This window comes from Dicentrarchus labrax, unplaced genomic scaffold (genome assembly GCF_905237075.1).
Source record: "Dicentrarchus labrax unplaced genomic scaffold, dlabrax2021, whole genome shotgun sequence".
NCBI classification, from domain to species: Eukaryota; Metazoa; Chordata; class Actinopteri; family Moronidae; genus Dicentrarchus; species Dicentrarchus labrax.
In genome coordinates, this window is record NW_026136722.1 from 18841209 (window position 1) to 18855216 (window position 14008).

The 14008-nt window shown below is 36.7% G+C and overlaps 2 protein-coding genes and 1 long non-coding RNA gene across 9 annotated transcripts in view; 2 read left to right on the top strand and 1 right to left on the bottom strand.

Moving 5' to 3' along the window:
* LOC127356638 (nuclear factor 7, ovary-like) overlaps positions 1–14008 on the top strand; it is a 38441-nt gene that overhangs the window by 16794 nt on the left and 7639 nt on the right. Inside the window, exon 4 of one of the 6 annotated variants that reach the window (XR_007882022.1) lies at positions 12861–12925. The exons of 1 other annotated variant lie outside the window; for it this stretch is intronic. Coding sequence is in view for 2 of the 5 variants with exons in the window: in XM_051388592.1 (XP_051244552.1) it covers positions 11370–12751 (1382 nt within the window). In the remaining 3 variants the exon portion in view is untranslated. Of the gene's footprint in view, positions 1–8364; positions 8445–11369; positions 13394–14008 lie in introns of those variants that run through there. 4 more of the 6 variants (XR_007882023.1, XR_007882020.1, XM_051388592.1 and 1 more) reach the window with 4 other exon arrangements.
* Positions 1–14008, top strand: part of LOC127356647 (nuclear factor 7, ovary-like) — a 38391-nt gene that overhangs the window by 16744 nt on the left and 7639 nt on the right. Inside the window, exon 3 of one of the 2 annotated variants that reach the window (XM_051388604.1) lies at positions 8365–8914. The gene's annotated coding sequence lies outside the window, so the exon portion shown is untranslated. Of the gene's footprint in view, positions 1–8364; positions 8915–12860; positions 13394–14008 lie in introns of those variants that run through there. The other variant, XM_051388603.1, reaches the window with a different exon arrangement.
* LOC127356710 (uncharacterized) overlaps positions 1–14008 on the bottom strand; it is a 65408-nt gene that overhangs the window by 13891 nt on the left and 37509 nt on the right. The window lies entirely within an intron of this gene.

Consider the following 14008-nt stretch of genomic DNA (forward strand, 5'->3'; position numbering starts at 1 on the left):
GATTTTCGTTTTAAAATACAAAAATTCAAATTGAAATACAAGGCGTTTTTCTTTTTCATGGTCAGAAAGGGATGAGCGAAATTTTAAAAATGATTCGATTTTCATTTTCTATTTCATATAACAAAAAATAAAATCACTAGAAAACAGAAACAGAAAAAAGGCCTGTTGTTTCATATTCTGAGACCGGATGTTGTCATTAACAGGACGGTGCTGTGTAGAAGAAACAGTAGGCTAGTAGACTGCGGTCAATCCAGCCGTGAGTCCGATCTCCGTGGTCAAATCAGCCGCACTTAAATTTAGAGTGTACAAGTATTCTCAGCATTATGGTAAATGCGGAGAAACAGCGTATTTACTTCCGGTTTTCAAAATAAAGGTATTTAGAGCCGTAAGCTATAATTAAAATATGTTACGTTAAAGTGTTTCATGCGCCCCTGATGAATAAAAAAACACTTTATATCAAGTATCTTTACTGCACCAGTGTGGAGAAATGCCAAAATAAAAGTCTCATATTGATGCCTCCAGAGATTGCATATTTGACCATATTTGAGGTAAAAACATATTGCTCAGTGTTTCCTGGCTACTGATGGTATATTTGACTTTTACACATATGAGACTACAAACATACTTAATATCAAGCATTTTTATTGTACCAATTTGGAGAAATTCAACAATAAAAGTCCCATATTTGTACCTCCATGTGGCATATTTTCATGTATTTGAGCTACTGTAAAAACACTTTGCTCAATAATTCCTGGCTATGGATGGTATATTTGACTTCTACACATCTAAGACTACAAGTATACTTAATATCAAGCATTTCTACTGCACCAATGTGGAGAAATTGAAGAATAAAAGTCCCATATTTATACTTCCAGATTCCATATTTTCTTATATTTGAGCTACTGTAAAAATGTAAACTGTATGTGGAACCACCTGCAACAGCTGTCACACTGAATAATATAAAAAATAATATGTGAGGAAGAGACAGTAGGTACAATGGTGTTTTGAAGTTAAAACTAATTATTTTTCCCTTTTACCTACAAATGGACACAGCAGAGCAGCAAAATAAGAAGAATGTGGACTGGCATTGCATTTTGTGTGAAAAGTAAACAAATTAGAATTGTGTAGGATTTTGTGTTTAGTGTTTAGTGTTTATATTATCAAGATGTTATTAAACATTTGTGTGAAATTTTGTCATGATTACTGCAGCATTATTGAAGTATAATGAAAATGCTTCACCCATAGCCTGGAGATATTGAGCAATATGTTTTTACAGTAGCTCAAATATAAGAAAATATGGAATCTGGAAGTATAAATATGGGACTTTTATTCTTCAATTTCTCCAAATTTGTACAGTAAAAATACTTGATATTAAGTATGTTTGTAGTCTTAGATGTGTAGAAGTCAAATATACCATCAGTAGCCAGGAAACACTGAGCAATATGTTTTTACAGTACCTCAAATATATGAAAATATGCAAATGTTCATATTCTGAGACCGGATGTTGTCATTTACAGGACGGTGCTGTGGAGAAGAAACAGTAGGCTAGTAGACTGCGGTCAATCCAGCCGTGAGTCCGATCTCCGTGGTCAAAACAGCCGCACTTAAATTTAGAGGGTACAAGTATTCTCAGCATTATGGTAAATGCGGAAAACAGCGTATTTACTTCCGGTTTTCAAAATAAAGGTATTTAGAGCCGTAAACTATAATTAAAATATGTTACATTAAAGTGTTTCATGCGCCCCTGATGAATAAAAAAACACTTTATATCAAGTATCTTTACTGCACCAGTGTGGAGAAATGCCAAAATAAAAGCCTCATATTTATGCCTCCAGAGATTGCATATTTGACTATATTTGAGGTACTGTAAAAACATATTGCTCAGTGTTTCCTGGCTACTGATGGTATATTTGACTTCTGCACATATGAGACTACAAACATACTTAATATCAAGTATTTTTACTGTACCAATTTGGAGAAATTCAATAATAAAAGTCCATATTTATTCATCATTCAACTTTACAGACTTTATATCAAAGATTTTTATTTGTGATTGAATTTCACTTGTTCGTCCAAACCGAGGAGTCGATATGGAAGAACCAAACAAACAAGAAATGTGCCGATCTGAGCTAAGTATATACTGCCGTCCCTGACCCGAGAAATGCTGCATATGAATGTAACGTCATTGGTACAATTAACTTTTAAACAATATATAATATAGTTTAGTTTTCATGACTTTATTATATTCCTGCTGGTTGTTACCTCCCCTGAATCCAACATCGCCTGTTACCTGAGAAGTTAAAGTACTCAGTAGAAATAAATGGGGGTTTTAAAGAACAATGGAGTGATGCCATCCTATAGAAATATTCAGTAAAAGTACTGAATTATCATCTAATGTCCTTGAAATATAGGATTATACATAATATGTGATTATTACTGGTGCAATAACAAGATGTTATCATTGTCTATCCGGTTGAGTTCAACACTTCAAAGGAAATAACTACAGCTGTCAAATGAATGTAGTGGACTAAAAAGTAAATTGCAAAGTACTTTAAAGTTAGGTGTGGGTGGATCAACCTAAAGTACTGACGCTATCATATATGTATATATTATTATTGTTTATATATATATAAACATTTATATAAAGATAAGATGATGTGGTATAGAGGGAATAATAAGTTTTTATAGTGGAGACAAACTGTACAAAGTTCATATCTGAATGAAGGTCAAACATTACAAGAGGGACTTTAAAGGGCCGTCCACAGCAGGAACAAGAACTACTGTAACAGTGTGTAAACAGTGGCCTCTACCTGCAGCTGCTTAACACAAAAAAGGTCGTCTGTCAGTATGTTTCAGATAAAATAGTTTTTTGTGTAATTTGCAATCAGATGGGAATGATCCCAACGATATTGTTCACCGCTGTCGTATTTATAGTTACTGTTATAGTTAATGCTCTGGTTGTTGACGGCTCTTTGAGGGTCTCATGAACAGATTTCTGTACCAGGGTACTTAGGATACTTACTACTTACGATACTGCGTGTCGTATTCTACAGGTTGTTGTGCATTAATATCGTTCATTATAATAGTTCCAAAGATCTTGAACAGAACCAGTTCAGGAACCAGACCTCATTTGGTTGAAGAACTGAAAGACGAGGGACCACAAGGAGTCCAGAGTTTTGTGCTGCGCCCCCTGACTGAGTTTATAAACTGGTTGTACCACAGTTAATGTGTTGTGTTCACTCTGTGATCAGCTACCCACATACTGTACTGCACCAACAGCTGCACCAACCACACCCCCAATTACACCGCCCACCACTACAACTTCCTTTGGAATATTTCTTGCGTCAATGATAAAACATAATGTGACTAAAGTGCACGCTCCAGTAAAAGCACCTTGAAGGCAGACCTTGATGAATCCAGGTCTTCTTTCTGCTTCTTCTGTTGCTGGTGTTTTTAGATTGTAGCTTTCTCCATTTCTCCGCACTATGCTGTTGATCTTCTGCAGCAGCTCAACAACTTGAGAGGGATCTCCGTCTATGTTCTCAAAAACATGGTATCCCCCCCGACATTCCCTGACGAAGTCACGCAGAGCTGGGTTTGCTCCGATGAAGTCCTCTATGGAACCTCCTTGTTCCTTCAGATCATCTCCTCGAGTGAACAAGGCCATGGTGTGATGTGCTGCCTCTCTGCTGAAGGTCTTCTGTAATAATTTCACTGTTTTCCGTTCGTCCTCCGTCAGTTCGCCCAACTCGAGCACAACCAGGAACACAACGGGGCCATCTAAAGCCGACAGCACGGTCTTCTTGATCTCCTCCATCACCTTGATGTCAGATTTTGTTCCTCCAAACAGACCAGGAGTATCAACAACAGCCAGCTTCTGTCCATCCAACTCTCCTTTTTCCTTCTTGCAGGCCTGTGTCACCGAGGATGGCTGTATCCGAGTCTGAAAAGCCGTTTTCATCAGGATGGTGTTTCCTGTCGAACTCTTACCGACTCCAGTCTTCCCAACTATCACAATCTGGAGCTCTTGGTCTTTGCACTGCTGATATTCTGTTGAAATATAGTAATGAGGCCGTTATTACTTCTCTTTACACTGAAACACGAATAATCACTAATCCCCTTACTTTCCCTATTATTATGTGTATTACATTGATATAATAATATATATTCAAATCTTACTGTCCATACCTATCTCCCTGATTTCCTGCCAGTCAAAACATTATTTATCTTATACAGTAAACTGTCAGTGTGGACCTGGTAACGTCTGAGTCAAAGCTGTTAAAACGTGTCATGTCAAATCTAATTTAATGATTAAAGATTTTAAACAGAAATGTGATAATTATTGCATTAATAAAAGTAAGGAAGTAGTATTATCTGTGTGTTTTTGAGCTTCCAGAAGGGGGAACCGACCGTAACCTCATGCTATTTGAGCGTCTTGGCATGGAAAGGTTGTGGAACCCCGGTTTTAGATTAATTAACAGCCATTATACACAAACATTTGGCGTCCAATGTACAAGAGACAGAAAGTACCACGCCTGTCAGAGACTAGCTGGATTAGATTCCTCTCTGAGGAGAGTCCATTAAGACAGATAACTAATTTCTGTCATGTATATTTAAACACCTTAGTTGAAAATGTTGATTAAGTTTAGCATTTTTTAGCAAATAGCATTCAAAAATACATAAAAACACAGTTGAAGCTGTACAATAAATAATGTTACTATGAATGAAAGTGTCACAGTTAACACTGATCAGCTCGGCATTGAAAATCAATACATTCTCCACTCAGGTATTTTTCCATTAAAAGTTGATTTATCTCGTAGCCACATTTCGAGTATTATTGTAAATATACTTACGAGGATGAAGAAGTTTGCTGGCCATGTTTGTCTCGTGCTGCCACTGTTGACGTTCAGGTGTTGTAGTTTCATTTTCATGACATTATTATATAAATATTGATTGTTCCCTCCTTTCATTCACATGTAGCAGCCAATCAGATTGTAAGGTAGAGTCAAGATACATTAAAGGGGACATATTATGCAAAACCAACTTTTTAATCATGTTATTATGTACATTTGGGACTCTGGAGGGCCTATCAGCAGCAAAGTATGAAAAAAATGACTCAGTCATGTTTTTGTGGGCTGCCTCAGTCAGAATATAGGAGAGAAATCACGCAGGTTGTAGTGTGTAGTTTGTGACGTCACATGCTCTGCCTGTTGCCACCCACCTCTCTTTACTTCCTGTTGACTATCGGAGCTCCGCCATTGCGAGTATAAAAGGCAAGCTAGCTGAGAACAAGCAAGTCCAGCCTGCAGCCTGCAGTCTGATGTCTGGGCAAAGGCCTCAGCAGACAAACTGTTCAGTCATTGGCTGCACAGCCCAACACAAATTTACATATGTAAATGTATGTAAATGTGTGTAAATATTTTTTTACGACAATGTCCGACTAGAGTCAGAAAAACTGGAAGGTGTGTGTGAACAACCTCGGTCAGTACAACAGTGGACTGACTGAAAGACTGTTCCTGAAAGAGGGATTGTACCAACTGTCTGTGGAGAGACGGCAGAGGAAGTCACTGGAAGTATTTTTAAGAGTTTATACTTTATTTTTCATTGTTCGTGTACTGCTAGCACATGCTAACCGTTGTTAGCTGCAGGAGCCTCAGTGATGCTAACGTAGTTATTGTTTGTTAAATGTTTGTTATTGTTTGTTATTGTTTGTTAAATGTTTGTTATTGTTTGTTATTGTTTGTTAAATGTTTGTTATTGTTTGTTATTGTTTGTTATTGTTTGTTATTGTTTGTTATTGTTTGTTAAATGTTTGTTATTGTTTGTCAAATGTTTGTTATTGTTTGTTATTGTTTGTTAAATGTTTGTTATTGTTTGTTATTGTTTGTTAAATGTTTGTTAAATGTTTGTTATTGTTTGTTAAATGTTTGTTATTGTTTGTTATTGTTTGTTAAATGTTTGTTATTGTTTGTTATTGTTTGTTAAATGTTTGTTAAATGTTTGTTATTGTTTGTTAAATGTTTGTTATTGTTTGTTATTGTTTGTTAAATGTTAAAAGATGAAGATGAAACTTATAAGGTGAAGTTAATGTATTAACCAGCTGGTGCAGATGTCTCCATATTCTCCCCTGCTGATATTTTTATAGAGATTCACACAAAGTTTATTATAAGTTTATACAGAGAATCACCGAGCTTCGTGCTGGAGGAGGGGGCTCTGTAACTCTGTAACTCTGTAACTGTTGTGGGTTTTGTGTCGGGGGTAACTGGCTTTATGTTGGTCTGTATTTAGTTAAAGTGCTCAGTCAGTAATATGTTTGTGTCGCTGTTAGAAAGAGCAGAAAACCTCCGAGTGAACAAACTGTAGCTGCTCATCAGCTGTTAGCTCGCTGAGCTAGCGCTAGCGTTGTTATTCCGGAGCCATACTCTGATTACTTTGGTACATTTACTGGCTGTTTCTTCACTAGAAACAACTGCTTGACTAATGTTGTTAATATTATGTAATTTATAATATGTTTAACTTCACTGGGCTGTGTAGACTGTAGGTCACTGCTCACTGCTGGACCTGGAAAGACATAAAACACAGTGTTGGTTCTCATAGTTAAGGTGTAAACACTAACATTATGTGATAGGTAGAGGTTAATATATATATATATATGTATATATATATATATATATATATATATATATATATATATTAGTTATATGTATGTATATGTAGTTAATATATCAGTATTTACCTGAGGAAAACGTCACAGAAAGCTGTAATCCTGATTGTTGTTGTTGTTCATTTCTCTGTGATTTCAGGTCAGACTCCCGCTCTAACATGTCTGCTGGTGAAGTTTTTGCTTTAGAAGCAGTTATTGAATTAATATTGACGGTAGAAATGCAGATAATCTCAGTAACAGTGAGGAGCTACCTGCCGGCAACGAAGGGGAGGGGCCGGAGAGTCATCCGTGTCATAATGCTGACCAATCAGAGCAGACTGGGCTTTTCGGGAGGGGGGGGTCTTAAAGAGACAGGAGCTGAAACCGATCGATTCAGACAGAGGCTGAAAAGAGGTGCTCAGCTGTAGGCAGTATGAGAAAAATAATGTGTTTTTTGAACATTAAAACATCTAAACCTATTGTAGGAGAGCCACAAAATACAATTATGAACTCTGCAGTCTGCACTCTGAGAAACTCAAACTCTTCTGTCTGGACCATCAGCAGCCAGTGTGTCACATCTGCAGAGATTCAGAAAAACACTCCAACCACAGATTCAGACCCATCGATGAAGTTGCACGACAACACAAGAAGGAACTTGAGGAAACTCTGGAGCCCTTAAAGGAGAAGTTAAAGGTTTGTGAAGGAGTTAAAGTGAAGTTTGATCAAACAGCAGAACACATTAAGGTCCAGGCCCGACGCACAGAGAGGAAGATTAAGGAGCAGTTTAAGAAGCTTCACCAGTTTCTAGAAGAGGAAGAGGAGGCCAGGCTGGCTGCACTGAGGGGAGGAAGAGGAGCAGAAGAGTCAGATGATGAAGGAGAAGATGGAGGCTCTGAGCAGAGAGATAGCAGCTCTTTCAGACACAGTCAGAGCCACAGAGGAGGAGCTGAGAGCTGAAGACGTCTCATTCCTGAACAACTACAAGGCTGCAGTGGAAAGAGTCCAGCAGCGCCCCCTGCTGGAGGATCCACAGCTGCCCTCAGGAGCTCTGATAGACGAGGCCAAACACCTGGGCAACCTGACCTTCAACATCTGGAACAAGATGAAGGACATGGTCTCCTACAGTCCTGTGATTCTGGATCCAAACACTGCTCATCCAAAACTCATCCTGTCTGAAGATCTGACCAGTGTGAGACGAGGAGAGAAACAGCAGCTTCCTGATAATCCAGAGAGGTTTAATTGGTTCTGCTCTGTTCTGGGCTCAGAGGGCTTTAACTCAGGGACTCACAGCTGGGATGTCGAGGTTGGAGACAGTACAGACTGGAGAGTGGGTGTGTCAGCAGAGTCTGTCCAGAGGAAGGGACTCATACTGTCTGGATTCTGGAGAATAGGGTTCTATAAAGGTAAATACTCAGCACTGTCACCATCAGCTCCACAAACTGATCTTGTAGTTCAGAAGAAGGTCCAGAGGATCAGAGTGAATCTGGACTGGAACAGAGGAAAGCTGTCGTTCTCTGATCCTGATACTAAGACACACATACACACCTTCACACACACTTTCACTGAGAGGTTGTTTCCATTCATTAACACTGTGGATGAAGTCCCACTGAAGATATTACCTGTGAAGGTCAGTGTGACAGTGGAACAGAGCAGTTAGAGATAAAGAGGATGATTATATTCATCATGTTTATTTCTTAAAGATAAAAGTCTCTGAATTGAACCTGTTAAACTGAAACCTGCTCCTCATTATTCCAACACTGCAGGAACAGACACATATTATTAAATATAATCAAATGTTCTGGTATTAAGCAAATAATTAGCCAATTGAGAACATAATAAAAATAGTGACTTTGTCTTAAATGAAGGAACCAGAAACATTCTTATTTTTATCATTTTTTTATTAAAACAATGAAAAACTAAACAGCTGCTTCATTTCCAACACTGGAACAACAATACAAACCTAATTCTATTTCCTTTTCTTTATATCTTGTATTTTTCTGTTTTATTTTGTTATTTAATTATATTTCTTTTTTCTCATTTGTAAAAAAAATGGCTGTGAAATCTACAGTTATTTACTGCAGTAAACACAGTAACATTACTGTTTATGATTTTTACAGTAGAATATTGTAAATTTTACAATAAAACCTTGTCCACGTGACAAAATCACAGTAGTTGAAGTGTTACTGTAGAAAATCACAATAGCCAGTATAGTACTGTAAATAGTAAACGACTGTATTTTTCCTTTATTGTGTGTATTAGATTTTTAAAAAAGTATATCATAATAAAAACAATGATTATCTCATAATTTTGATCTAATGTTTTTTTTTATCATAAGTTTTACCCTTTATATCTTACATATGTTTTCTTATCTCATCTCATCATATCTCTCTAACAGTTTTTCCAAACATTTGTTGTCTGAAAAGTTTGGTAACCTGTGCTTTATCATGTTCCTGTTCACCAAATGTCTTAAATAAATAATTGTGTTAACAATTTTCTTGTTTTCTTTAGTTAATTGAAATATTTTAGAATATGGGTCATTCTATTAATGTTGGATAATAGTAAGTCAAAGTGATACAGTATTTAAATTGTACAGTGAGTAACTGAATTTACAATGATCAACTGTTACCCACTGTTAATAGTACAGTATTGCCATTTACAATACCATTTAAAAAAAATAACAGTGCTTAACTGTTTTTATTTGTACAGTAAATAAACCAGCACTGTAAAAACAACTGAAATCACAGTATTTAATTGGTATTTATTTTACAGTAACTACACCAATACTGTAAATGGAAGTACAGTATGTCTACTGTAAAACATATTTACAGTAACTTGCTGGTTAATTGTTTCCAGTAAGTTACTGTAAATTTTAAGGTAATTTTGATGGAAGATGGAAAAAACAATCCTGAAAACGTTCTTTTGTGTGCCAAAGATTCAACCCCTGATTCAGATCTGTGGGAAAGGATGGAGCCCGCTCTGCCGTCTGCGACTGGGTCCTTTTTGATGCTCCCTCTGAGCGCTGCAGTTTTCAGGCTTTGTTTAAACTTTTAACACGGAGCTTTTAGAGAGTAAAGATCTGATTCTCTGTTCAACTTTGGGGCAAACAGACCGATCACAGTGACAATATACGAAATATTAACCGACTTTAAAGACTTGTTATTGTTTATTTTCTACAGCAACAACAAGAAGATATGTTTATTTATAGGTTTATTTATTCCCAGTGGGAAATAAATGGTTGCAACAACACCTATGATACAAGAAATCTAGTCACATAAACAAAAGGAAAACAGGGTTCAAACGTCCTGGAAAACCTTGAAAAACTGGAAATAGACAGGAAATTAGGGATGCACGATAATCATCAGAGCAGATCAATTATTAGCTGATAGTGGGAAATTTATATTATTACCAATCTGGATTATTAAATTATAGCCGATCAATTATCGGCCCATAATAATAATAATTAATTTTGAATTCTTATGCAAAGCGATTGATAGACTTTATGTTTTATCAATGTTTTTTGATGAACTTTACTAGAAAAACAAACAATCTGAGTCAGAACTGTTTGTTTGTTGTTGTCAACAATAATTTGATTAAATCAGAGTTCTGGAACATTAATATTAAATATTAAATCCTCCATCTTTGCTCACTAATCTTCTTTGTTGCTGTGAAATGTGTAAAAGATGGTCACATCTCCACTCATACAGTCCGTTAATCTACATTAGTTGTTGTGGTTGATAAATACACAGTGATGTTTGTATGTGTAAAACTTTCTGTTTAAAAATTAAACAGCTGCTTCATTTCCAACACTGGGACCAGACGACTTTTTATTAAACTGAGAAGTTGTGCGGGTGCTCTTACTCTGAAAATAAGGACAATAATCTGTTTCCTCTGCTGGGATATTATGCAACCATTGTTGTTACTGGTTAAATCAAACTCAATATTAGCTGTAAGATCTTATTAAGACACAGTTAGAAATATTTTCTTAAAATCTGATTCTAATGCAAAACATGTTTGACAAAATTATTTTCAATATGTTTCTTTTTCTGTCACTTATTGTTTTTTATTGTTTTTATTTTCTTTTGTTTGAAAGTCTTTTGTTTGTTTTTAAATCGATACTGTGTCATTTTAAATTAATTTTTATTATTTTGAAATGAAGATCAGCAACCAAAAATAATGAAAAAAAAAAATAACTGAAAATTAATTTAATTTGTATAAAACCAGTAAATAATCTTACTAGAACTTCCAAAATATATTAGTGAAATATAACTGGACTATATATGAATGGACTGATTGTTTTGTATTTTCTAATATTTTTCTTTAAGATAATTTAAAACAAAGTAAAACAGAAATATCAGTGAGAATGAATTTTTTGTGGTCGTTTTTCTTTGTGACTGATCTCAGAGCAGTCAGCTGACAAAGCTCTGCCCCTTAATGACATCACCTGAGACCAACCAGGAAACAGGTTGTTCCTGTTCAGTTGTCACTGAGGAGAGACACACAGACGGAGAGACAGACGGTAAGATTTACCTTCATTACAAATCTGTGACTTTAACTGAGGGAGAACAGTTACAGGACGAAGTACTGAAGTAAACTGAAGTAGTTCAACCTGCTGCTGACTGAAATAAACACTCAAAGACTCAAAGTGAAAGTAACTGATGCAACATTTTACAGCAGGGTGAGGAAACACAACTGAGTTCATGTTTAACGTGCTGTTTCCTGTTTCCAGCTGCACTCAGAGACAAAATGGCTTCCAGATTAGAGGAGGATTTCTGCTGTCCGGTCTGTCATGATGTCTTTAGAGATCCTGTTCTTCTGTCATGCAGCCACAGCTTCTGTAAAGACTGTCTGAAGAGCTGGTGGAAGGAGAAACAGACACGTGAGTGTCCAGTTTGTAAGAGAAGATCTTCGAGGGAAGAACCACCCTGTAATCTGACTTTAAAGAACCTGTGTGAGAGTTTCTTACAGGAGAGAGATCAGAGATCTTCAGAGGCTCTCTGCAGTCTGCACTCTGAGAAACTCAAACTCTTCTGTCTGGACCATCAGCAGCCAGTGTGTCTCGTCTGCAGAGATTCACAAAAACACTCCAACCACAGATTCAGACCCATCGATGAAGCTGCTCGACAACACAAGAAGGAACTTGAGGAAACTCTGGAGCCCTTAAAGAAGAAGTTAAAGGTTTGTGAAGGAGTTAAAGTGAAGTTTGATCAAACAGCAGAACACATGAAGGTCCAGGCCCGACGCACAGAGAGGAAGATTAAGGAGCAGTTTAAGAAGCTTCACCAGTTTCTAGAAGAGGAAGAGGAGGCCAGGCTGGCTGCACTGAGGGAGGAAGAGGAGCAGAAGAGTCAGATGATGAAGGAGAAGATGGAGGCTCTGAGCAGAGAGATAGCAGCTCTTTCAGACACAGTCAGAGCCACAGAGGAGGAGCTGAGAGCTGAAGACGTCTCATTCCTGAACAACTACAAGGCTGCAGTGGAAAGAGTCCAGCAGCGCCCCCTGCTGGAGGATCTACAGCTGCCCTCAGGAGCTCTGATAGACGAGGCCAAACACCTGGGCAACCTGACCTTCAACATCTGGAACAAGATGAAGGACATGGTCTCCTACAGTCCTGTGATTCTGGATCCAAACACTGCTGATCCAAAACTCATCCTGTCTGAAGATCTGACCAGTGTAACACTAGGAGAGAAACAGCAGCTTCCTGATAATCCAGAGAGGTTTGATTATTACTGCTCTGTTCTGGGCTCTGAGGGCTTTAACTCAGGGACTCACAGCTGGGAGGTTGAGGTTGGAGACAGTACATTGTGGTTTCTGGGTGTGTTAGCAGAGTCTGTCCAGAGGAAGGGACTCATACTGTCTGGATTATGGGTAATAGAGTTCTCTAAAGGTAAATACTCAGCATGGTCACCACCAGCTCCATCAACTGGTCTCGTAGTTCAGAAGAAGGTCCAGAGGATCAGAGTGAATCTGGACTGGAACAGAGGAAAGCTGTCGTTCTCTGATCCTGATACTAACACACACATACACACCTTCACACACACTTTCACTGAGAGGTTGTTTCCATTCATTTACACTGTGGATGAAGTCCCACTGAAGATATTACCAGTGAAGGTCAGTGTGACAGTGTAACAGAGCAGTTAGAGATAAAGAGGATGATTATATTCATGATGTTTATTTCTTAAAGAGAAAAGTCTTTGAATTGATCCTGTTGAACTGAAACCTGCTCCTCATTATTCCAACACTGCAGGAACAGACACATATTATTAAATATAATCAAATGTTCTGGTATTAAGAAAATAATTAGCCAATTGAGAACATAATAAAAATAGTGACTTTGTCTTAAATGAAGGAACCAGAAACATTCTTATTTTTATCATTTTTTTATTAAAACAATGAAAAACTAAACAGCTGCTTCATTTCCAACACTGGAACAACAATACAAACCTAATTCTATTTCCTTTTCTTTATATCTTGGATTTTTCTGTTTTATTTTGTTATTTAATTCTATTTCTTTTTTATTATTTTCTATCTGGTTTTATTATTCTGATTTTTTTATTTTCTTTTTGTTCTTATTTAGTTTGAAATCAGCTTTTTGTTTCTATTGTCGACCTTTTTCAGATGTAAAATTGTTTCATTTAGTTTCTGATCTTTGTGTTTGGTTTTCTTTTAATCAATACTGTGTCATTTTAGTCCGTGTATGTTTTGGTCATTGGATTTTCCTTTCAGAAACGGATATTAAAAAACAGAAAACGAGTGGTTATTTGATTTTCGTTTTAAAATACAAAAATTAAAATTGAAATACAAGGCGTTTTTCTTTTTCACGGTCAGAAAGGGATGAGTGCAATTAAAAAAAATATTCGATTTTCATTTTCTATTTCATATAACAAAAAATAAAATCACTAGAAAACACGGTCCGTGTATGTTTTGGTCATTGGATTTTCCTTTCAGAAACGGATATTAAAAAACAGAAAACGAGTGGTTATTTGATTTTCGTTTTAAAATACAAAAATTAAAATTGAAATACAAGGCGTTTTTCTTTTTCATGGTCAAAAAGGGATGAGCGAAATAAAAAAAATGATTCGATTTTCATTCTCTATTTCATATAACAAAAAATAAAATCACTAGAAAACAGAAACAGAAAAAAGGCCTGTTGTTTCATATTCTGAGACCGGATGTTGTCATTTACAGGACAGTGCTGTGTAGAAGAAACAGTAGGCTAGTAGACTGCGGTCAATCCAGCCGTGAGTCCGATCTCCGTGGTCAAATCAGCCGCACTTAAATTTAGAGTGTACAAGTATTCTCAGCATTATGGTAAATGCGGAGAAACGCCGTATTTACTTCCGGTTTTCAAAATAAAGGTATTTAGAG